This window comes from Passer montanus, unplaced genomic scaffold (assembly GCF_014805655.1).
Source record: "Passer montanus isolate IOZ18808 unplaced genomic scaffold, ASM1480565v1 scaffold16, whole genome shotgun sequence".
Lineage (NCBI taxonomy): Eukaryota > Metazoa > Chordata > Aves > Passeriformes > Passeridae > Passer > Passer montanus.
This window is the reverse complement of record NW_024363160.1, coordinates 816,803-841,390: the sequence shown is the minus strand read 5'-3', so window position 1 is coordinate 841,390 and position 24,588 is coordinate 816,803. Positions and strand designations below refer to the sequence as shown.

General features: G+C 44.9%; 1 protein-coding gene across 3 annotated transcripts in view; it reads right to left on the bottom strand.

Moving 5' to 3' along the window:
- The window catches only part of TPD52 (tumor protein D52), a 41,712-nt gene extending 18,033 nt beyond the window's left edge, over nt 1-23,679 (bottom strand). For 2 of the 3 annotated variants that reach the window (XM_039702944.1, XM_039702946.1), the window contains exon 1: nt 23,540-23,679. In XM_039702944.1, coding sequence (XP_039558878.1) covers nt 23,540-23,561 — 22 coding nt within the window. In that variant the 5' untranslated portion in view covers nt 23,562-23,679. Of the gene's footprint in view, nt 1-15,041; nt 15,095-23,539 lie in introns of those variants that run through there. The other variant, XM_039702945.1, reaches the window with a different exon arrangement.
- Nucleotides 23,680-24,588: the final 909 nt, after the last annotated feature.

The window sequence follows — 24,588 nt, the reverse complement described above, 5'->3', positions numbered from 1 at the left end:
AGTGTAATAACCACTAGTGAGAACTCAAGTCTCTGCTGCCCAGGTACCACACCACAGTGCAAGTTCAGAATAGGAGAGAGCAGCACTGGCTGGCCTATAAACACTACCTAGGTTTTCTGATGAACAGTCTAATGTGCATTATGACTTTTGCTCATGAGGCTAAACATATCTGGGTGTGAGGGGGTTTTGTTTGGGGGAGGGCGTTGTTAAATATTGATGAAGTACACTTGGTGCTTCAACCAGCATTGTTTAGAACAGCCAGTAACAGCAGTAATGCATCACCTGAAATGTATTTGTTTTGACATATATACCATAAAGAAAGATCAACTTATATAAGCCATCTGACTTCATGCCAGGCCTTCAAGATTCAACTCTGGGAAGCAGAAACGCTTCTTACCTAAAAGAGGCACTCAGCACAGTTTTGCAGCACTTCACTACATTTTTGTATTTTTATTTCAAGGTCAGCTTCTTTCACTGAAAACACAAGGTTACTATCAATGTAGATCACCTTTAGAGCTGAGCAACAATTTCCTCCCAAACCCCACACCTTCACCTGGGATCCTCACTGCAGCCTGCACACAGAGAAGCATAATCAAAAGTAAGTTAATCTTTGCCTGCACAGTAAGGACAGAGATGATCAGGCATTATTCCAGTGAAGGAGCCTTTCAGCATTCCAAAGTCAAGTCCAAGCAAAGTAATCTCAGCGCATATGAGAATAAAGCACACCCCCCCTTCTGGAATTTTAGCTTCCCATTTCCACTACAGTCAGTCAGGTGCCACAGGAACAGACCTTCCAGCTAATTAAAAAGCAGATCCTTTAGGCTAAAGACCTACATTCATTTTTGGTGCAGAGTACCTGCAGGTTCATAACAATGAGAGTGCTGGAGCCTGAAACACAGGTCTCTGCTATTTTCCAAGCCCACTGAAAAGAAGAAAATAGAACGCCCCTCTGCATTTCCGACACGTGGCTGTGACATCTGCCAGAAACACTGCAAAGTTCACCTGGCAAAGGTCAAAGCTTTGGTCACAGATTGTAGTTAAAGCATCCAGAGGCAGCAGAGAACTGTAACACAGCTACAGTAATAATATACTCTATTAACCAAGTTTGTTAATATGAACAGCTACAGATTGTGCTTCACAGCTTTCCCTTGTATAACCCAGCAGTCAGGGGCTGCCTTCTGTGCAAAAGGCTCAGGCAGCAGTTGTGCTGAGTTAGGCAAAATGACAAGTTATCACATGTGGCACACAAAGAGCTGGGTGTTTTCTACCATCACTCTCCCAACACACAGAGAGAGAGAAGGGGAGGCTACACCCTAGGACTTTTGCCAAACCCTAGATAATCATTCACTTGAACACTGGTCAGTGCTAGCTGGCTACAACTGCAAGTAGCTATTATAGGAAAAAAAACCCTTCATGAAAATCTGTTGATCCCTGCTAACAATCAAGAATAGCATTTCCGAGGCATTTCCTGAAGCAAACATTACATTCTTGTTTTTACAGGAAATTCCCTACATTCAGATTTACTCATTACCAACCATTCAAAAAAATCTGGTACTCTTCCTACAAGTGCACAAGTTGGTTTCATGTCCCTAGAGACATCTGGATTGCCAGTCTCAACGACTGAGCTGGCCTGCCACCCCTACTGACAGAAATCTGTGTGGGTCAAACTCTTCAACACCTCTTCAGTGTAGTCAGAGACACATACAGGACGTGGCCCACTGCTGGAACATACATTTGGCTTACAGGGAAGATCTGCTGAATTACAAATCTGAGCCTCCACCTGAGAGGCTGAATTCTGCTTTTGTTCCTCCTTATACATAGGCTGAGCACAAGCCCAGAGGTCACCCAAGACAATCTCTAGTTTTTATAAATATTACAGATATATTACTGTTCTAAAGTCACTGCCAAAAGAGGGACACCAAGCAACTGCTCCTTACTTCAAGGTCCTCTCTTTGCTCAGTTATAGTGGCCATACAGATGGGTTGCTACAGCACCTATCAAACACATCACCTAAACACATCAGCCTCCTGCTCTCTTACCTGCTGGAGTTTACAGGAGTGTTGCTCCTCACTTTTCTCAGGTACAAATCCTACCTGGTGATGATGGAAGCCGTTTTGCTGAACAAGCTTCTTCCTTATCACTTATGGAAATTTAACAGTCTTCTAACTGAAGCACAACTGAAGTACTGAAGACAATCTTTAGTTTTAAGAGATCCCCTGCCAGCCATAATTATTTTATCTGCTTCTTCCCCAGAAGTTCCTTAGCACATCCAGGCATTCAGGGCAAACCAAGGCAGCAACTCCCCCATACTGCCTAAAGCCAGTCTAAAGAAGATAAGTTCTGCTCGCTGTGATGCATTTGGAGGAGGAATCAATCTCTCTCCAATGGATTTTCCAAACTCAAGTGATGGCCTAAGGAAACAAAGCAGGATGGGGATGACAAACAGCAGCTGCACAGAACCAAAAAGCAAGGTTTTTCTCTGCAGTGTGAAGTTTTCTCACCAGTTTAGCAGCTCTTGACAGCCACAGCAATCAAGATTTCTGTACACTATGAAAACAGGCACATTATGAAGCCTTTCTAAAGGGCCTTCCCCTGACCAAAATCCTGCTGGATGGGCTTCCTCTTCTTCACTATAATTCGGAGCACTTGCAGCTGGCTGGAGGTGGAACTGAGGCTGTAGAGCCATACCCTAATAGATGGATGCTGCCTTCCCAGGGCAAGACAGACACACATTTCAGAGCTGAAGCTTAAGTTTAGGCTTCTGTTACATGGCTTAGAGTAATTAACCATGCATCCTCAAGTATCTCTGTTCTTTGCCCTGCACTGCAAATCCAGTTTTGCTGTGTACCTTGGTTGTTACTGCAGATACCAGCTGCAAGGTCTTGCTACCTGCAAAGATCTTGATGCCTAATGAAGGAGCTGTCCCAGAACAAAATAGCAGTGGTTCTTTGCTTACTATGCAAGAGATTAAACCTGAAGATTTTGCCGTTCCAGAACAAGCATTCATTTGCCCTTAACACTTCAGGATAACTTAGAGGTTAGTACTTAAAGTCATCTATGGTATTTTAGAAGCTGGTGTCTGAGATACTGGCACAAAGGTAGAGATCTTCTGTCAAGGATGCTTGAACCAATCGCTGACAAGTTCACCTGAATGTCACAAGTATCTCAGGAAGGCTTGACAAGCCTCAGCAAAGCATTACCATCACAATTCCTACCATTAACCATGTTGTAATCTCCTCTGTTAAGGTTACAGAGTGTACTTAAAGCTTTCCCAGGTAACTATCTAGCATTAACAGTCAGTACAGATTGTGCAGCTCATGAATCACAAGGAAGGGAACTCCCTCCACAGCTCGAAAAGCTGTTAAGTTTGAACAAACACCGTTCACCAGATATTTGCCTGCTTAGTCTCAGGCGTGGTTCTTTCTTCAGCTAGCACCTGCTACCCAGGTCTGCAGCTTCCACCTTAACCAAAGGCTCTAGCAACAATTTAAGCAATGCAACACAGTATTGAAGCACTTCTAACTTGATGGCAGCTAAGCAAGGACAGGATGTTATGGTAGCCTTGTGGAGAAGCTGCTTTTCCCACACATAGGTCTAACAGAACAATAGTTTGTTTATGCATGGAAACCTTATATCCCTCTTTCCCTACAGAAAGCAGGATGAAGTATAGAATGAGTACCACCTCTGGGCTGTGAAGAAACTGAGCCATGTATTCAGGAGTGTTTAATACAAACAGTTAAACTCAGGAAAGGCTACCACTCATGCCTCAGGGATTGGAGGAATGAAGAAGCTACCCTAAGACACTTTCTAAACAGTATTTTGGACAAAGATATCTAAATAACTAAACCACAAGATCTACTCTGAGTTCTGCTGTTACACAGACACCTTCACCACACTGAACACGACCCTGTGTTCATGTCCTGATTGTACCCGGAGCTGTCAAACGTGTGCACCACAGCTCATACTTTTGGCAAGGCTATCATGACTCCAGGACTTAACCAAGCAAGCAAGAGAAAATGGGGGAAAATTATGGGAAGACTTTATTGACAAAGGGGAGAAGAGGTGCAAGAACCACTTGCTCTTTGGGGGCACAGCAAAAAGATTCAGTCTCTTATTTCAAGATTGCCTGTGGATTCAATTGCCTTCTCAGCCTATACTTGGTTTGAATTTCAACTTCTGCAGTCTGCTAAGAGGCAAGATTGATAAGAGGCCTTCCAGTAAGTGTGTCTGGGGCAAAGACTTCCAGCCAGGTGGTCTTCCACCACTCCCATCTTTCCAAGGTAGTTCCCAATCAGGCAGCAACAGTCAGGCTCCTCTCCCCACTCCAACAGAGTTTTATATGGCATAAGCCATTTTAAGAGCCATAAATCTACTTAAGCATCTTAAGCCAATCTAGATTCTGTGGCATCAATTTGATCTTCAAAGTCTTACCAGTTTACAGACAAGTAAAGCCTTTCAGCACATGATCTGAGGCCTTAAAACTGCATTAAGAGAAAAAGATGCTGTGAAGCAAGAGGACAGAAGCCCAAAGACTAAACAAGCCTGAAATTCGTACATTAGTGTTCCTATCACATTGTGCTCTCTCCCCTTCCTTTAAAAGCAAACACTTCTTTCAGTCCCCTGAGATTTGTGCATGGCATGAATGGAGCTGCACAGCCACAGCAATTCCTGAATAGTACAAGTACAGGCTTCTGCAGCCCCGTTAGAAATGGTCAGCAGAATGTGGCTGAAGGGGTTAAGTATCTGCTGTCTTGTAGCAGGGTACAACTCAACACCATGATATTAATCTCAGTACTTCAGCCTCACCCACATGCTTTCTCTGGACAAGCTCTGCCTGATACAACTACATCATTCAGTACAGTTCTTTTTACAGAAATATCTTCCTCAGCACTTTCTTTAGCCTAAGAAAGAGGCTCTTATTAAAACAAAAAACCCAAAAAACCAACACCAACAACCACAACCTCTTTGAAGATATATCTCCCTGCAACACAAACACTTCCAAATGGAAAGAGGCTCTTATTAAAACAAAAAACCCAAAAAACCACCACCTCTTTGAAGATGTATCTCCTTGCAACACAAACACTTCCAAAGTGTTTGTGTTACAGGTAGGAATCACAGGGTTGCCAGTGCTGCTCTTCTCTTAAAGCAAAGTCTCAGCCCACAGTATTTCAGACAGCTGACGCATGTCTTGGCGAAGGCAGCAGTTCTCGTCTCTCCTCTCAATCCAATTATAAACTCAGACTAATTTCCTGAGCTCTTGTGAGGGAGTATATCCACGCTCCAGCATATCCTGCGACTAGACAAGCTGACACTACAGTAAAATACTTAACCCATTCATGTCAGACAAAATTTTCCAAATTTGCACATATTCTCTACTATCTTGGAAGTGTTTCAGCATTTAGAAGATTAAGCAGAAATCCAAGATTTATGACAAAGTTGTGTGTCTCAAACAGTGCTCAAAGGTCACATTTGTCAGCTCCAACAGTAACAGGTGAAAAGCTTTCCGATCTATGGAAAAGGATGAGGCCAAAGGACAGAGCACCACCCCAGAATCAGTGATCAGAGTTTGCACTGACTTTGGAGAAGTCAGATCAAGGCCTGCAAACACAGAGGAACACTTCCAAGTGAGATTAATAGAGTTAAAACACTGTCAGGTAGATTTTAGAGGAATGTATTTAGTTATTTCACTTCAGCCACTTATCCCAGTTATGTTGCCATTCTCTATAGACTCTGATCCGTCAGGCAAGAGACTGACCCTGTCAAAAATGTAAAAAAACAGTGCTGAGCTGCAGCTAGATGATAGCTGGAAAAGATTAGGAGCACTGCAGTGCAGAAATGGGACTGTCTCAAGCAAAGTTTCAGTATGCAACCTTGCAACCTAATTAAAAGTTTTACTTGAGTGACTCTGGAGTGACTCCCAGCCTCCCTCAGAAGACAAGACTGCTTTTCTGCATTCTTAAAGCAAACCTCCCTCTTAACACAGCATCCCAGAGCCTCCATTTCTGAAAAGCAGCTCCAGAAAAGTTCACCATCCCCATTCTATGTTACCAGGTCTCACCATGAAATTGACACTGACGTTTTAAGAACAAAGCAAATTCAATTACACATTAAGCTGAATTACAGATTGTGATATCTAAAATTAAAAATACCAAAAAAGCACCCTCTGTAGTGTTAGCAGCACCTTAATAATACCAACAAAATCTTCATTGCTTGTGGTACTCAGTAGGTCCCACCATGTAATTACCAAGTTGAAGCCCGGATTTGATGTAGTACAGAAATTCCATCATTTACTACCAAGGGCAGAAGTACAGAAGCAACCAAGCAGCACACAATTTGATGCAAGCAGCAAGGGTTTAGGGTAAGTACTTCCTAAAATCCATTCTTGAAGATATTCAAAAGCCATCTGGACATGATCATCAAGGTGGACATGGCTATCAAAGACCAGTAGTCTTTAACATCTTTATTGATGACACAGACAGTGGCATGAACTGCACATTCAGCTAGTTTGTAGATGATAAAAAGCTGCACTGTGTAGGTGACAGAACAGAAGGACAAGGTGCCATCCAGAAGGACTTGGGGAAACTCAAGCAGTGGGTCCATGAGAACCTCATCAAGTTCAACAGGTCCAAGTGCAAGGTGCTGCACCTGAGTCAGGGCAATCCCAGATACGAGTACAGGCTGGGAGAAGTTCTTGAGAGAGCCCTGCAGAGAAAGACTTGGGTGGATAGAAAGCCAGACATGAGCTACCAGTGTGTGCTTACAGTCCAGAGAGCCAGACACATCCTGGGCTGCACTGAAAGTAGAGTGACCAGGAGGTCACAGGAGGTGATTCTCCACCTCTACACTGCCCTTGTGAGACACCACTTAAAGCACAGCATCCAGCTCTGAAGTTCTCAGCAAAAAAGGGCATTGACCTGCTAGAGCTGATCCAGAGAAAGGTCACAAAGATGATCTTTCTACAAGAGAGCCTACAAAGACAGGCTGAGGAAGTTGGGGTTGTTCAGCCTGAAGAGGACTCCAGGGAGGCCTCATTGTGGCTTTGCAGTATCTAAAGAGGACTTGCAAAGGAGGAAGAACAACTTTTTTCACAGGTAGATAGTGACAGGACAAGGGGGAACAGTTTCAAACTAAAAGAGGAGAAATTTCCATTAGACATTAGTAAGAAATTATTTTCTCAGAAGGTGGTCAGGTACCGGAACAGGTTGCCCAGAAGTGGTAGATGTCCCATCCCTGGAAGTGTTTGAGTCCAGGTTAGATGGGCCCTGAGCAACCTGATCTAGTTAGTGGGTGGCATCCCTGCCCATGCCTGGGGGCTGAACTGATGAGTGCTAAGGTCCCTTCCAACTCAAACCATTCTGTGATATGGTCCTGGGCAACCAGCTCCAGGCAGCCCTGCCCTAACAGAGGGGTTGAACCTCCAGAGGTCCTTCCCTCCTTAACCAGCCTGTGATTAACACAATGGCTGTACTAAGTCACAGGCTGCTCCTCCATATTCTCCAAGGATCCTCCAGGGACCTTTCTTTTTCAGGAACACAAGGGGTCCTGGCACCCTGCCTGAGGGGAGGTCTGTGGATCACCCTTCATCTTGTGAAGTAGATTTACAAATACCTACCTGCTGACAGAATAAAGTTCCATTTTCTCCCACACTTTCTAAACTGAAATATGGACAGAGACTTCATGGGAGACTTTTCACTTCTCCACATCTACCCAGAAGTATTATGGAGTACAGGAGTATTATGACAGCTGACAAGCAAAGCAAAAGCATTTGCAGCAGTAAAGACTGCTGGTTTCTGTTACAAGGCTGCAGGGAAAAGCTGACAGATTCTGGAAGAGGAAAAAAGTCTCCTGTATTTTCATAAAAGGGACAGCTTACACTTTGCTTACTAAATGAACAAGCAACTTTTTGGGTCTGACATGTGACCCCAGACACAGAAGCAGCTCTTGGCAACTACAAAAGCCATCTACTTCCCCCTGACACCCCTTCTCCAGGAGGGAAGTGAATGTATGCCTCTGCAGCAGGAAGAGTTCACTCTTGTGCAGAAAGAAAAAGTTGCAGTAAACAAATAAACTACCGGTGTCACTGAGCTAAAGCTGCCTTTCAGCAGGAGCCTCTCCTCCTTTTACCCTTTATCAATTGTACAAAACCCAAGGAAATTAGGCTTAAGTTAAGTTTTTGAATTCCCTTCTCAGATTCCTCAATTTATTTTTCATCCATTCCAGTGCAGTTACTGGAGGAGTAAAGGAAACTCTCTCTGCTGCACGGTAGGGGAACCTGAGAGCAAAGTTTCTCAGCCCAGAAAAAAGCTGATACAAAAGCTTCCAAACACATCTCAGTTCATCTAGAGATGTCAGCTTGCCCTTTAGGAGCACTGGGAGAGTCACTTCTGCACTCAGGACACAGTAATTTTTAGCACAACCACACAAATGTCCCCAAAATAGTCAGAGCACAGTAATCTCCATGTGAGCTTCCACAAAGAATGCACACACAAGACCAAAAGGAGTGACATTTTCTAGAAGTACTGCTAATTTCACCTCACACAAGTTACTGGTTGCATGGTTAAGGTGCACTCCTGCTGTAGCCTGGCATCTTATTCTGCTATCCATGATAAAGATCAGCTCTTTGCTTAGTAATAATGACAAACCACCAGATTTTTTCCCTTCTCAGGACTTGACTAAGTAAGTTTATAATTTTGATTTGTACTGTTAAACAAGTGTAATTACATAAAACTTAAAGTACAATTTCTCAAAGGCAAGCAACTGCAAGTAGCAAGCTGTATAGAAATCCTATTAACATTTCTGCTCCTGGCTTATCTGAGAGCATAGTATGAAATCTCTGTGAAACTGTAAAACTCTACAAACCACCAGATTTTTTCCCTTCTCAGGACTTGACTAAGTAAGTTTATAATTTTGATTTGTACTGTTAAACAAGTGTAATTACATAAAACTTAAAGTACAATTTCTCAAAGGCAAGCAACTGCAAGTAGCAAGCTGTATAGAAATCCTATTAACATTTCTGCTCCTGGCTTATCTATCTGAGAGCATAGTATGAAATCTATGTGAAACTGTAAAACTCAGCCTAGTCAGCAGCAAAGTGCACTAGTATGATAAATTCATAGACATATAGCCCCAGAAATGTTTCAGGTCATAAGAACCTGCTCCTGATCTCCCTTCTTCAACCAGTCAATTCACACCTTTAGACCAGTAATGGGTTTTGCACAAACCCTTCAGAGAACCAACCTGTTCATGAGGTACCCAAAAGTTGACAATAGACACTGAGCCAGTTTCAGCTTTTCCAAGCAGATAAGTCCATAATGAAGACAAACCCTTATTATTCATCTACATCTCTCACACTGCAGAGTTTCAGTGCACCCTCCTAAACTTAAGGACGTATGACCTAACAAAGCAGTGCTAATGGCACACCATCAGATTGCTGGTATAAAGTACTTGTGCAGCAGCTCACTATTACTGGGAATCTCTCACTTGAAAATCCATAATAAGTTGTGTTGTTTTCCCTGCAGCATCAAACAAGAAACATTATCTATTCCTTTACAGTCCAGCACTTTACCAGTCACCCATTCAACTGTGTAGTGCTTTAAGTGTCCTGTTCCAGATGGAGTGTGACTGCTGCTTGCCCATACTGCTAAATTCCATATCCAGCTGGGAGGCACCAACTCCTACATTCTTCCGAATGGATTTGGAGCAATAGCTATCACTGCTTAAAGGACCTTGGACAAACTCAGGATGTGGGCTTGAATACTTCTGCACTGCTCCTAATCTCATTTAACAGATAAGAGGCAGAATCCTGCAACAGTGCCTGCAGCAACCAGTAGCAGTTCACTAACAAACCAACTGCACTGACCAGCTTTTTTTTTTTTTAATATAATGCAGATAATGCATCTACCTTTAGATTATTATGACCACTGAAGTTGCCATTATATTAATAAGTACTCTGAGATTTTATCCAATTGGTATGTCCTTGACTGACTTTTAATGCTGCTTCAGCTGAGTAAATCCTGTTAAGAGACATTTGCCCCTACTCCAAGTCACACTAGGACAGTAAATTAAATGAAACTGTTAGCCTAGAGAGATACTGCTGTCACATAAATCAACAGACAGTCATAAAACACTAATCACTCCAAAAGCTGAAGGCGGCAAAGATAAGGGTCAAACAAGTTTGTCCAGTGATGATTCCACAAAAAGATATAAAGCTTTAAAGGACTTCCAGGTCCTAGAAGACTTGAGCATACCTGCCTCCATCAGATCAGACTTTGGACATGCAATGCTACTTTTTGCTGCTAGGTGACATTACAGGCAACCTTTTCCGTTTTAACATACAGGCAAACATTTCCTTTTTAACAACCTACACAGGTTCAGATCATCAAAGAACTAATCTCTCAAGATCTCCAAGCAATATTAATATATTTATGCATCACCTAGTTGTGTACCAGCCTATTCCATAAAAAGGGCAGTTTTCCTAAATACCAGCATGCTTAGGTAAGTCTAGGGTCCTCATATTTCACAGCAAAGTAAGTACAATAAGTTTAACCATTCATTTTACTGAAATACATGATAGTGGACAAAACTGGAAAGACCTACCTAATGCACACAAAGGCAGGCATTTTTCCTGATTCTGGTGCAGTTGATGTGATGAAAACTACAGGGGGAGGAAAGAAGTGCAGGTTTAAAGGAGCAAAGTTTGAAGGATATTGAGCTTCATCTCTAAAAGTAGACAGGAAATGAAAGAAAGGAAGGGGAGTGGGTGACTGGGGTTTTTTTAGTTTTATGTGGGTTTGGTTGTTTGTGGGTTTTTTATGTTGGGATTTGTGGTTGGGTGTTTTGGTTTTTTTTTTAAGTAAAGAAAGCACGCCTCCACTGATTTTAGTAACCAGCTGCTCCAGAACTGCACTGTTCCACAAGTTGCCTCCTCCTAGTATTTGACCTGAAACAGAACATGAGTGCAAACTCCATGAATAAAGCTTTACACTGCTATGTGAAATCTAAGTTTAGCACCACTCCCTATTGCACAAGCTAATTTACCACAAGCTGATTTCACAACTGTAAATGTCAAACAAAAAAAAATACATCTATTCATAGCCATTCAGGGTACTAGTCATGCCCTAGTTTAATGGATCCATTGTGTTTAACAGATTAGTCTGGTAAACTTTTCAAACTTTATGGTTAAGGACTGCTCTAGCTAGTACTCAGGTTATTGTTACATCAGATTTGGCACATCACAGCTTGGCCATCAGCACAAAAAACCACTCAGAAAGATTAGTCTGGTAAACTTTTCAAACTTTATGGTTAGGACTGCTCTAGGTGGTACCCAGGTTATTGTTACATCAGACTTGGCACATCACAGCTCGGCCATCAGCACAAAAAACCACTCAGAATAACTCAGAGCTTAAACAGCTATGAATAATGCAATCCACAATTTTTCATTCTGGTAAAAACTTGATCAGGATATTGTGGAGGTGGAAGTTGAAACACTGCTTTGACACTGCTAGTCCTCAGTTGTCAATCCACAAGTGTGGCCTGCAGCAGGGAGCTGTGACACAGCATTATTACTAAGAAGCACTCATATCCCTCAGAAATGCTGCTGGCACCACCTTGCATGAAGGGGAAACAAGGCCTTTCCAGTAATATCACCTTGGAACAGGAAGACTAGAGAAGTTATTTTACTTGGCATTTGCTCTATCCTTAATTTATCAGCTTTCCCTTCTAAAAGTATTTACAAGTCTTCTTAGCTCCTCTTCACAAAACACAGAGGTCTTGCTTTGACTTTTGTATCCCTCTTCTCATATTTTCACTTTCTCAAAAGTTGCTTTTGAATAGGAAAGTACTCTTCATTGGGGATGGGAGGGAAGTATGTTTCAAGGTGAAGCTTGGTCTTGAATTGTAAACAAGAAACAGAAGCATACTAAAGACTTCATATATCAGTGTGCTAACACAGAATGAAAGTCTGTACATTCACTCCAGTAAAGCTCTCCCTTTTGCCATTTATCCCAGAAACACTTCCTCACCATAGAGGAAGTACTCAGCATGTCACTCTGCTGATTCCATTGACATTCAAGTTGTTTTCCTTCTTATACAATCTCCAAAAATCTTTCATGCCAAAAAACTTGCCCAGTGACAGGCACAGAAGCCAATCAAAACCATTCAGCTTCAAAGCAGCAACTCCAACAGGTTTCACTTGCTACTGTTCAGAAATGGGCAGAAACTAATTCTCCCTGCTCACCGCTGCTCATGAACCATAGTACTCACGTTCATCTGCAATTCACACACAAAGGTACCAAAGCAGGATGCCCCAAATACCCTTTAAGGGTGGTGTAAGTTTCCCAGTTAAAGATTTGGTTAGTATCTGTGTTTTAGCATACAATGGTTTGGGTTGGAAGGGAGCTCCAGCTCCCCTGCTAGGGATATCTAAAACTCGATCAGGTTGCTCAGAACCACATCCACTATTTCCATTGGACCTTCCAAATGTCCAGTGGACCACTAAAAACCTCCAAAGTTTTGTGGAATGAAGCGTCCACCACCCCCCTGGGCAACCCGTTCCAGTGTTTCACCACCCTCATTGTATAAAATTTCTCTATATCTAGTCTGAAGTTACCCTCCTTCAGCTCAAAACCACTACCCCTTGTCCTATCACAACAGGTGCTGCTATAAAGTCTGACACCATCTTTCATATAAGCCTCCTTTAACTATTGAAAGGCTGCAGTAAAATTTCCCTGGAACCTTCTTTTCTCCAGGTGAACAAGCTCATCTCTCTCAGCCTTTCCTCATATAATAGGTGTTCCACCCCTCCAATGATTTTTATGGCCCTCCTTTGAACCGGCTTCAACAGGTCCAAGTTTTTCCTGTTCTAGGGACCACAGAACTGGACACAATACTCCAGGTGGGATCCCATGAGATACAAGAAGAGGGGCAGCATCACTTCCCTTGACCAGCTGGCCTCTGCTTTTGATAAAGCCCAGGATGTGTTATGGCTTTCTGGGCTGCAAGTGCACACTGTTGACTCATGTCCAGCTTTTCATACACCAGCCTAAGTCCCTGTCTGCAGGGCTGCTCTCAACCCCTTCATTCCCCAGCCTATACTGATATACCACAGGTTGCCTTAACCCAGAATAATTTACAGGAACAAATTACACACTTAAGAGTGTGAAGAGCTTGCAGCTCAGAAGTTGGTGTTTTAAGCAATGCACCCAGAGGGGTGCATTAGGCAGAAGGCTCACCTACCACTGCAGCTGTGCTATGAGAGCACCAACCACCTTCCCTGCGGGATTTCTGGTAAAACCAAGTCCTCAAAACCACACCTGAACCTGAAGGATCCCCACACATACACCAGCAAAACCATGAAACTCCTGCTTCTTTACAGAAGTGCTCTGTATTGTCCAACCAACTCAATCAGTGAGCACTTAGTGCAGCCCAGCATAGAGAGGCCACGTCCTGCAATACACACAGCACCTCTCTGGTGCTCCCTTGTTACATGTCTGGTGAGCTGCTGGCTTTTTCCTCCTTTGATATTAAACAAGTTTCTATTGAATGTCAGCACTGCTGGAAATGAATAATCAAGAATGTATTTCCAGTAGACTGACTTCTGCAGAAAAAGTCAACCATTGGAGACACCACAGTCCAAAACCGAATTCTTCTCCCGACACTAATCAAAGATTCCTCCAGAAAAACAAAAACAACTAAGTTAACTGAGTATTTAAAGATTAAACTGAAGGGCAGGAAAGCAAAATTTGTTTGCATCTAAAAATCAAGACTATATTCAAAAAGAGACATTAAGCCACTGCATTTCACTTTTCCCAAGAAGCACTACTACCTGCTTAGTGTCCACACTAGCTCTGCTACATCAAGTGTTAACAAATTTGATATACAAAGCTCAAGTAGCAGTTCACAAAGTACAGACAGATGTCTCTGTTCTACCTCATCATTTTCTAGAAGTGCACTAAGAAATTCAAATGTATTTTAGGGAAGGCTAGTATTTAAGACTGATTGCTATAAACAGTTATTTAAACGGTAGCAGCAACTGTTTATTCCATCATCAGAGTTTTCAGGCAAGGAGGTTTAGAGTGGGTATCTAAAGCACATCTTTACTGCAGTTAAGGACTGCTTCATTGGAGAAAATAACAGTAATGTTTCAGAGTCTTCCCCTCCCTCCAAATTACTGCACTTACATCATATGACAGTGGCAGCCATCTAGAAGTACAGTAGAGTTTTTGGCATTTAAACTACATAAACAACAACTTCCATGATTCACAGGATCCCCCCAACAAGCTTGGAGCTGAGGTCCCCACATACCCTGATGTTGCTGTCCTACTGCCAAAGTTCCATACCTTCTCGGTGGTTTTAAGTTTTCCATTCTTTTAAAGTCTTTATAGAATGATTTCCAAGTGGCAGCCAAATCTGCAGCTGCCTTGCCCCCTTTTTGACACTATATTTCACAGTTTGGGGTTTTTTTTCCCCCTCTCTTTTTTTTCTTTTTTTTCTCTTTTTTTTTCTCTTTTTTTTTTCCTTTCCACGTATATCAAACAAATAACGTTCTTAATGCTTGACAATTAGCACAGCTGTAACTCCTTAGGGGCCAGATTACCTTCACTGTCTCTATTCTCCTACCTTTTATCTAACCACACCCTGAAGCAGGGGCTGGTAGAAAAAGGTTGTGCAGGGAGCCAGACCCACAATGGGCTCAAGTCTTGCTCAACAGAAGATCAGGGATGAACACCTGCTTGGCAAACAGCAGCAGAGCACTAGTTTGCCATTTCAGACAACGGGAAGCTGGGGTTGTGACCTTCTTCAGATGGTTAGACAGTTCTCCTTGGGGTCCTCTGTAGGAATTTCTGTTTCCCTGTCCCTTCAAGTGTCTTCAGAGGTGGTGACAGACCACAGGTAATGCTCTGAACAAAGCAGGTGAACCCATCCCTTTCTTGAAGGCCCATGACATACTTGGGATACCAGAGCTGCACAGCACCTATAGATTCTGCCCAGGCAATAGACAAAAAGGCTTGTCAGAAGTCAGAGCACAAGAAGGTAAAACATACCTGCCATGCAGGCACCAGAGCAGTCTTAAGAGAAAGACAAGAAGTCATTTCAGGTCTTTCTTTTTACTCAAGAACAAACTCCTGTAGAAAAAATACAGTTTTGCAACACAACACTTGCAAGTAGCTTGCTGAGGAGACGAAACAGAGCATGAATGGTGCTTTTAAGAGCTCATAGCTCAAAGCAAAGCACATTGCAGTAAAACAGCCTGTTTTCCTTCTGCCAAGACAGTGACATCTGGCAACAGGAAAGTCAATATTTAAATCAGGCTCCATTCCCACCCTATGCCTAGGCTGGTACTACTTCTGATGCTCCTCAGTCCTCAATGCACGTCAGCTGCTCAGCAAAGCCTCTTCAGGGACTGCCAGGAGCAGATTTTTTGGTGCTATGGAAACAGCCTGCACAGCAGCGTGATCCGCTCACGCACTCCGAGCCTGTGTGTGTGCAGGCACAGAACTAACCTCTGCCAGCAGTCATCAAAGCAGCTCTGAGCAGTCAGCAAGTAAAAACAGTGATTGATCTGGGGGCTTTCAGCTCGGCCTTCACCCTGCTTTTCAAGACTCCTCAGATGCAGGCAAAACACTTTTGAGATGTGCTGAAGGGAATTCTCTTCTGCATAACAGTACAGGCACTAGAGAGAAAGGGGCACTCTAGTCAGTGGGAGCTGTGCCCATTTCATAACCCAGACCTTTCTTTTGAGTAGAAAGTACTGGTTCCTACTTAAAGAACAACTTCTTTAAAGGTGCTTATAAGTCCTTGTACAGCCCCATTTCTGGGAACCTGTGTGAGGAAAAGCAAGGGGGCTTATCAGAACTCTGAAGTACTCCTGCAGGGACTACAGGGTATCAGAAGATACAAATTCAGTGAAATGGCCTTCTTCAAAGGCAGCCTGTCCTGGCAACAGCTGCAAATGTCCACTGCTATGTTATTCCCAGGGACTGGATTGCTGTGGAACACTGCAATGAACATCAGACAGAGAGGACTCGAGCAGAAGCATAAGGGGAATTTCTTTCAAATTCTGCTATCCTGATCAAATTAATCAAGTCTTTCTAATGTCATGATATGATACACATTTAGGCAGAGAATAGACAAAGAGACATGAGTAAGTCACTTCTTGCTCATCTTGGGATCCCTGCTAGTAGTTTAGTTAAAATACTTTAGGCAAAATTAAACAATGCAAAATAGACGCAAGCAACATCCCCAATGCTCATAACTGAGATACACCGTTTTGCCAGGCTAAGGAGAAGTTAAAAAACATTACTTACAAAGCTTTGTTTTCAACATTTTTGAGTTTTTTTCTCATGAACCAACACCACTGCCATACATAAAGTCCAATCCTAGCAAAGCACAGGAGGAGCACCTGTCTGAAAACACCAACTCCAGTCCAGATTGCCTCCCTTGGCACATCTTTTCATCTCTTTTCAGGGTTAGGGGGTTCTGATGAAGCACCACTTCCCTCTAGCTGCTAGACAAGGGAAAGCTAAACAGGAAAAATACCTGTTCTTCTGCCTCTGCTTGCCTAGCCCACCAGCCCCAGCAAGCTGCAGGTACTCCCCAGCCTCTTTGTTACTCCACAGCACAACACAGGCATTGCTAGTGACAGAACATAAGTTTTGAGCCAAGCTTGCAACACCCCAGGACTAGAGACTTGTCAGGCTTGCTCTGTTTGTACTCTTCTTAATTTGCTTGAGGGTTTGTTTTACTTGGTGTGTCTCAATAGAGACAGAGAATGTGAGAATACAGGCATGGTACAAGTAAAGGAGCACAGATTTGACAATGGAGATCCCATGGCTGTAAGAAAGCCAGCAGTCACCAGTTGAGATGTGCAGTAGGACAAAATTATTATAGAGATAACAGAGAACAAAGGAATAATATCTAGCATATATAAAAGGCACTTTATAGAATAGATTTGGATGAAACACAGAGCCTAAAAAGCGATGAAAGAAACAGCAGATATGTAAAAAGCAAACAGAAGGATTCCAGTGGATCCTACAGTGAGGAAGAAACCACCACCATCCTAGTGCTCCCAGAAAAGGAGTCACAATATGAGAACTTCCTCTAATACCCCTGCCACACTAAAACGATACTACCAGCCTCAGAAGCCAGAGGTAGGATGAGTAAACCACCAAGCAAAAGGTGCAGAAACTAAGTCTGTATGTTAGCTTTATTATTACTAAGACTTCATTTGCATAATAGTATTTTTCTAAATTGAATTATTGATTAGACTATTATTGAATTAGACTGCTAATATTTCAACCACACTAAAAATAAGCAGGTTTTCTTTCCATGTACACACACAAAGTGTGCTTCCTCTTTATCTATGAAGTTTTTAAGCATAGTACATATTTCTTGTTCTGCTGGGAGGCTACAAGCAGAACGGGCAGTTCAGAAACCTGTCACTCCAAGCCACACGTGTCACAGCATGTACCTGTAGACCTCAGTTCTGCAGAAAAGGGAGCATTCCAGGCTTGGCCAAGGCAGCATTTGCTGGGCCACTTCACCGTCAGTAAGCACCCAAGAACACTTAGTGCTCTGCTCTCCCACTCTGGAATAGAGAAGTCAGCTTGCAAAAACAGGAAAGCTGCCTCTTTCAGTGACAGCATTCACACCACAGCAGTAGTGCTGGTTTCTCTCTAGATAGCATCAATCCACCCCTTTCTGCTCAAGAGCAAGTAACAGCACAGTGAGCATTTTTCCACACATGAGCATTTGCTGGCAGCCAGTGCTGTGCTGTTCCCCCTACCCCACCCAGGGACAAGTGGCTGCAGACTCCTGCAGCTGCACTTGAACTTATACTAGTAGAAAATCCATACAGCCATCTACACCTCTGCCAGAAGTGTTTTCATAGCAGATACTACAGACCAGTCAGCCCAACTCATGGTATCATCTTGCCAAACAGCCAAAGCCAACACACAGCTATATATTCTTTCACTTCTGCTCCGTTAACCAGAGGCAGAGGAAAAGGAGGAAGACAAGTAAGAGGAAATGGCAGGAGTGACACTACACTGAACCTTCAGGAGAGATCCAGATTAGAAAGTTCTGGGTAGCTGGTCTGTTACTGCAGCCCTTTTCAAAACAGAAGGCTTGCAGTAGAAAGCCTGTCCTCCAATACTAGATTTTGAAGTGAAGATTCCCAATCACTCTGGCTAACACACCCAAATATGAGCAATTTTGAAGACACTCCACCTTTAACAGGAGAGAAAGCTGTCCCTCTGGAGACTTAAACTGAAGCTGATACAGAGTGACTGTGTTGGCTGAACAAGAGCATTTCAATTTAGTGCTTAATCTCACTTAATGCTTGCTTTCCCTTTCAGTCACCCTTTGTTTGACATTTTTCTGCTTACTCACTGCAGGATATTAAAAGAACAAGGGTAAACACCTCCCTTCCTCCATATAGGAAATCTCAAATTAGAAGTGCCAATATTACAAAGACTCCAGTGGAGGCAACATTGGGATCATCATTCTCCTACCTGGAGGGCAGCATCTCGTAAAAGCACAAAAACCCCACACCTATCAGGTGTCTGCTGCACAGGGCTCAGCAAACAACACTGCTGCTCTCTCCTATTAAATTAAGAAGGAAGAGTTTGGATTATTTTCATTTGAAAATTGGTCAAGAAACATTGGCTTTCAAGAACACTCCCTACACTGTATCTGCTGCCATGGAAACATCACTTTTTGAAGAGATATAGCACATATCCTCCCTTACCTGCAGCAATGTCCAGCACCCTCAGGAATCAGCAATCCACAAACAGCTCACTGATTTTACATGGCAAATCTAGTCCCTTGTTTTCCTGCAAGACTTCTCTTTACTGGCTGAGGGACTTCCTGCCAATAAAAACTGCCAGGACATCCTCCTGTTAAAGGAGCAAATAGTTGTGAAGAAACAGGACAAAGCCTTCACAGCCTTTCAACACTAAGGTAGCCAAAGCAGATTCTGAGATGTTCTTACCCAGCATGGTAGAAAGCACCAGAAGCCCCAACACCCACTTCCTTTATCACCCAGCTCCTCCTGGGACTATACTGACATCTGGCTCACAAAGCAGAAGTTGTTAGTCAAAGGCTGCTGTATTCAGCAGCTGTAGAAGACAAGGGGGGAAAAATGTACATAAAAGTTAGACAGGAGAGTGAACAGAGATATGAATGGCATAAAAATGAATAGAGATAACATTCCCAAGGCAGAGTAGTGCAGTATGTGGTTACTGACAGCCCCTGCAGATGGAAGGGGCTGTGCTCTGCAGCCTCCAAGCACAGTTCATAGCAGCTCAACAGCACTCGTGCCCAGGCCAGGAGAGGTGTTAACAGATGGCAGCCAACTTTCGGCTGTGAAAACCAGCTGTTCCCACTTTACCCACAAAGCATCCAGATCAAGCAGAGCAAGACACTTGTTCAACCTCCACCAGCACGTTCTTAAACCAAAGCCAAGTTGCAGTGCTTTATTCTAGGCCAGAAATGTCAGCCTGAGCCCCCAAGGCCTCCCATTGCTTTGGTGGGCATTCGCAGTGGGAGAAAGGGGGAACTCGTGGGCTGCTTCAAAGTGTGGGAAACTGGAATAAAAAGGAATTGCATCAGTTTAATGTAGTTCAGGGATTTTAAAAGCCCCGAGCAGTTACAGCTTGGCCTCATTGGAGGATCAAAGGACATAGATCCTTAGCTAAGCTTTCCCTGCACCGAAAGGGGAAAGTAGATCTTACTCTGCCTGAGTGAAGGACTGTATTGACTGCTTGGGACAGTGGTCATTGTAGGGAACAGGGAAAAAGATCCATGCGTACCACAAGCAACGGATTCTTTCCACAATTGGAGCACTGGGCTGGCCCCATTCTCCAGACCCTACTGAAGTGGGTGTGAGTATGAATGAAGAGCTCCAGTTACCCTCCAGTGCTCAAGCATTGCAGAAGGCAGGAACAGCTGACACTGCTCCAGCCTCCAGCTGCCCACCCAACAGTTGTGCATCAGCTGCTCCAGTGTCCCTCCAACACAGCACACTGATCCCCCACATTTCTGTACCTCACTCATGCACTGGCTGAGAGGACAGCAGTGCCATCAAATAACTATGTAATGCCACCTCATCACGTCAGGACCCTCAGCCTCAGTCAGAACAAGGTCTTCCCCACCAATACAGTTTTTCTTGCAAAAGAAATGAAAGCCTGCTGCTGTTCATGGCACCTGCTCATGTAAGCCTGCTGATACTTCTGTCATCTTCAAGTCACTGCTACAGACACTCAGCTCAGTGAAATCATTCTTTCTTTGCAGTTCCCACAACAGCTGTCCACTTGTATTTACTTACAAGTGTTTGATTTCACAATTGCACATTAAGTGAAAAAAAAAATCATACCTACAGTACTGCAAGTACCCAGTGATAAGAAAACAAATAAAGCAGTAGGAAAAGGTGCAGCTTTGTCCAATAGGACAATGGGGGGAAACCTTGCCCTACTGCCAGCAACAAGTTCTTTCTACACAAAGAAGAATATTAAAGTCTACTCTGTCAGCCCCAAAAGCACAAGTCAAGGCTACAGGAAAAGAAAGGCTTACGTAGTCTCTCAAGAAATCACATGTAGTGTTTTGGGACTACTTTTAAGTACCACAAAAGCCTGAAGATTTTGAAAGACACCAAATTACATAAGTGAAGTGTTGCTGAAGCATAAGAGGAACCCCTGAACACAACATTGGAGATGGATCATTACCAGACAACTCTGCTATGGTGCATGTGTTTGAGGCTGCTCAGTGGCACAGTCTCCTCATTCAGAACACTGCTTCCACTGTAGGGGCAGCTTCATCCTTATTTTTCCACTGACAGACTGTACCAGCACCAACAATAACAGTGGCAAGTCAGAGAGAGACTCATTTTGCAAGCAAAATCAGGTGTGGCTGTGGTTTGGTTGCTTTGCTTTCCTTTGGCAGGGGGGAGTAGGGAGGAAGAGGGGACAACAGCATCTTTGTGAAAGCAAAACTGCAGTTATTAATCTATTCAGCAGCTAAGTCCATACAGTGAATCAGATTTTTGTTCATGACAAGTTAAAGCAAAGCAACAGAACAAGGGACTCCTCATCTCAGGATAGTATTACATCCATTTGGCTTGAGCTGCCACTACTGCTTTGGTGCCTGTAATCACAGAGCAAGAGACTCTGAGTGCTTGGAGACCTATTTGCAGAGCTGTTGGAGTGCACTGAGAATCATATGGAACCATCCAGTCAGTCCAAATATCCCTTCACTGAAAACAAAGACATTTCAAGTGAAAAGTTGCCCAGTGATTTTGATGCTGGTGGTGGTAGGCTAGGAACAAATTTTAAGGACTGCTACCAAACCTGACTGCTCAAGAGAGTCGAGACTTAAGCATGTTCTACACCTGGAGCATTAGCCTCGTCTAGTTTGGCTGCAGTCTTAACCATAACCTAGATTTTCTTCCTACTTCCTAATTATGTGAGAAAGCTGTCACCATAACAACAAAGAGCGCAACCTCTGACTCGCAATTTTAAACAAATTAATTTCTGTTTGGAAGTAGTAATCCATAATGTTTACGCTGACACCAGATAGGACCTGATGGCCTGGACTTTAACCATATATGTTGGCTTTAGTGAGTAATAATATTGTATCATCAAGCAGTTTCCAGTACAAACACTCCAGTTTGCCAAGGGGGTCTTTGAAGTCTAGCTGGCAGGGTATTAGAAGCCTTTAATTAACTGGCACAAGTGTGTTGGCTATTCTAGATTTCCCCACTGTACCTGCAGATCTCCACCTCACCATGAAGAGAAAACAGCATAATTACTCCAAAAGAAGGCAGAGGAAGAAGGTGTTGCACCACCTTTGCTCTGTAATAGTCCCTTACATCACACTAGGTACACTATTCTGATAAACATCCTGAGGTGCAATACCCTCTTAGTACGAAGCAATTTATAACAGAAATGAGTACAATAGCAAAACAAGCCTCTAGGAATGACCAGGACTGTGACTAAAGTTTTTCAAAAGACCATATTATTTTACTCTCCTTTCCCATCATTACATGTTCAAGACCCTGCAGCTGCAATAAAAACCTTGACCTTTTTTATAGCCTCAAGAACTTTGAAACTAATACTGAAATCAGCTTTAATGCTCCTGCAGTTGGAATCAAAATTCTGAAGTAACTGACAGTTGTGCTATTTTCTGGCACAATTCTGTTTGTTGGTACCCAAGAATAGGGTTTGGGAGCTGTTTTCTTTCCTTTTTGGGGGGAGTTTGTTGGGGTTTTTTTGTTTGTTCTGTTTTTAATTTACACCTATATTGAAGACAGACACAGGACTTCAAAATGGTTGAAGGAACCTCCCTGAGGTGATTCAGCCCCTCAGAGATTACCTTCTGCTCAGGCAGACATAGCCTGACCTTTTCTGTAAATACACAGAAACTCAGAAGGCATTGTTAGTTGTACAAGTGTACTACACAATCCTCGAAACACTCAACTGGGAGCAAATCAAGGCTGGCACCTGCTCAGCTGGCAGAGCACAGAGCTTGACCGTGGTAGAATAAGGGGTACATTCCCGGCAGCTCCTGCACCTCCAACATCCCAGCTGCCACAAGTGCAGGCTTCCTGCCATCCCCAGCATGCCAAGCAGGAAAACCCTGAATGAAATCAGCCCAAGGGCACAGACACTGAGCTGAGCCAAGCAGCCCTGCCAGCTTGCTGCAGGTAACTTAGTGACCCCAGCCTGCCCTGCCTCGCCTGCAGGAGAGCAGCTGGCGTGTCGTTCAGTACCACACCACAGAAAAGGCTCCAACTGATTCATGAATGGGTTGGATAAATGTAGTACACCTCTGTGGGATAAGCTTATACAGCAAGAGAACGTGCTCTGCTTGCATTCATGTCAGTTTTTATCAGGGCACTAACTATTATCTTGGGCGAGCAGTCCCAAGGATTTTGGGTTTCAATTAACCATGAAGTTTTAGGAAGAGTGTTGCAGGCACGGCAGTCAGGACACCAGCCTTCCCAGGCAAAATGCACACCAGTGAAGCGCCACAGAGCCACAGAGGCGCCAGCCCCGCTGCCGCTCAGGGCCGAGGGACAGCTGCCCTAACAGCGCTGCCAGCTGTGGAGCAACGCCGGGCTGGAGACGATTGAAAGGGAACAAACCCTGCGAACAGCGCTGGTCAATCCGAAGTCGCACACTCGTATAATGGAAGAGCTTTACTTTTCGGCAGGGTGAAAGTAGAAAGTTTATTCTGCCCGCGAAGCGCCGCGGGAAGGCCGGGATGCGCTGCCCGTGCTCCGCGGCTGGGGGCCCGGCAGCCGCCCCGTGCTCCGCCGCCCGGCCCCGGTTCCGCATTTCCCGAGCCGACGGCCGGCGCAGCCTTGCCCAGGCCGCGGGCAGCCCCTTCCGCACCGCCCGGCCCCGGCAGGGCTGGGCTGGGCAGGGCAGGTCCGGGCCGAGCAGCGAAGGGCTGCGAGAGCCACCGCCACCGCCGCCACCACCACCGCCGCGCCAGCGCCGCCAGCCGCCCGGGGCGCAGCGGCAGCGCCCACCCCGCGCCCTACCTTGGTCCCTCGGGGGCTCCATGGCGGCCCCGCGCCCGTCCCGGTGCTCGTCGCGGCTACCCCGGTTCGGCTCGGCTCGGCTCGACGCCCGCCCCCGCCGGCGCCTGGGTGGCAGCGGAGGCACCGCCCGTGCCCGCGGGGCGGGGCCGCGCCCGTCACTCAGCGGCGCGTCCCGCCCAGGTGAGCGAGCGCCGCCCGCCCCGCCCCGCGCAGGTGAGCGCGGCCGGGCCCCCAGGGGTGAGCGCGGCCCGGCCCTCAGGGTTAGTGCGGCCCGGCCCTCAGGGGTGAGCGCGGCCCGGCCCTCGGGGTTGAGCGCGGCACGGCCCGGCCCGGCCCGGCCTGGCCCGGCCCTCGGGGGTGAGCCGCCCCGAGCTGCCCCTCGGTCAGCCCCTCACCGGCTGTACCCTGGCTCCAGGGCAGCGCCTGGCTCTGCAGTGCTGCTGCACCTCGGCTTGTGCTGGCTGACTCTGCGTGGCACTGGCTCCGTGAGAGAGGTACAACCAACGTGCTGCCCGCAGCTGGTGCGACGGGCAGGAGGAAGCTACCACCGAAGAGATCCAGTTCACAGAATCACTTAGGTTGGATAGAATCTCTGAGGTCACCGAATCCAACCCATGACCAAACACCAGCTTGTCAACCAGACCATAGCACCAAGTGCCAAATCGAATCTTTGCTTAAACACCTCCAGGGACAGTGACTCCATCACTTCCCTGAGCGGCCCCGTTCCCACATCTAATCTCCCTTTCAGAGACCAAATTCTTCCTAATGTCCAACCTAAACCATCCCAGCAGAGCTTAAGACTTGTGTCATCTTGTCCTGTTGCTGATAGCCTGGGACAGGAGGCAGATTTCCACCTGGCTTTCAGGTGGTTGTAGAGAGTGATCAGATCATCCCTGAAGCTCCCTTTCTCCAGGCTACACAGCACCAGCTTCCTCAGCCATTCCTCACAAGACTTGTGCTCCAGTCCCTTCACCAGCTTTTGTCTTTCTCTGGATATGCCCCAGTGCCTTTGTGCAGCTGTGAAATCTTCCTTCTGGTGCATATCAAAA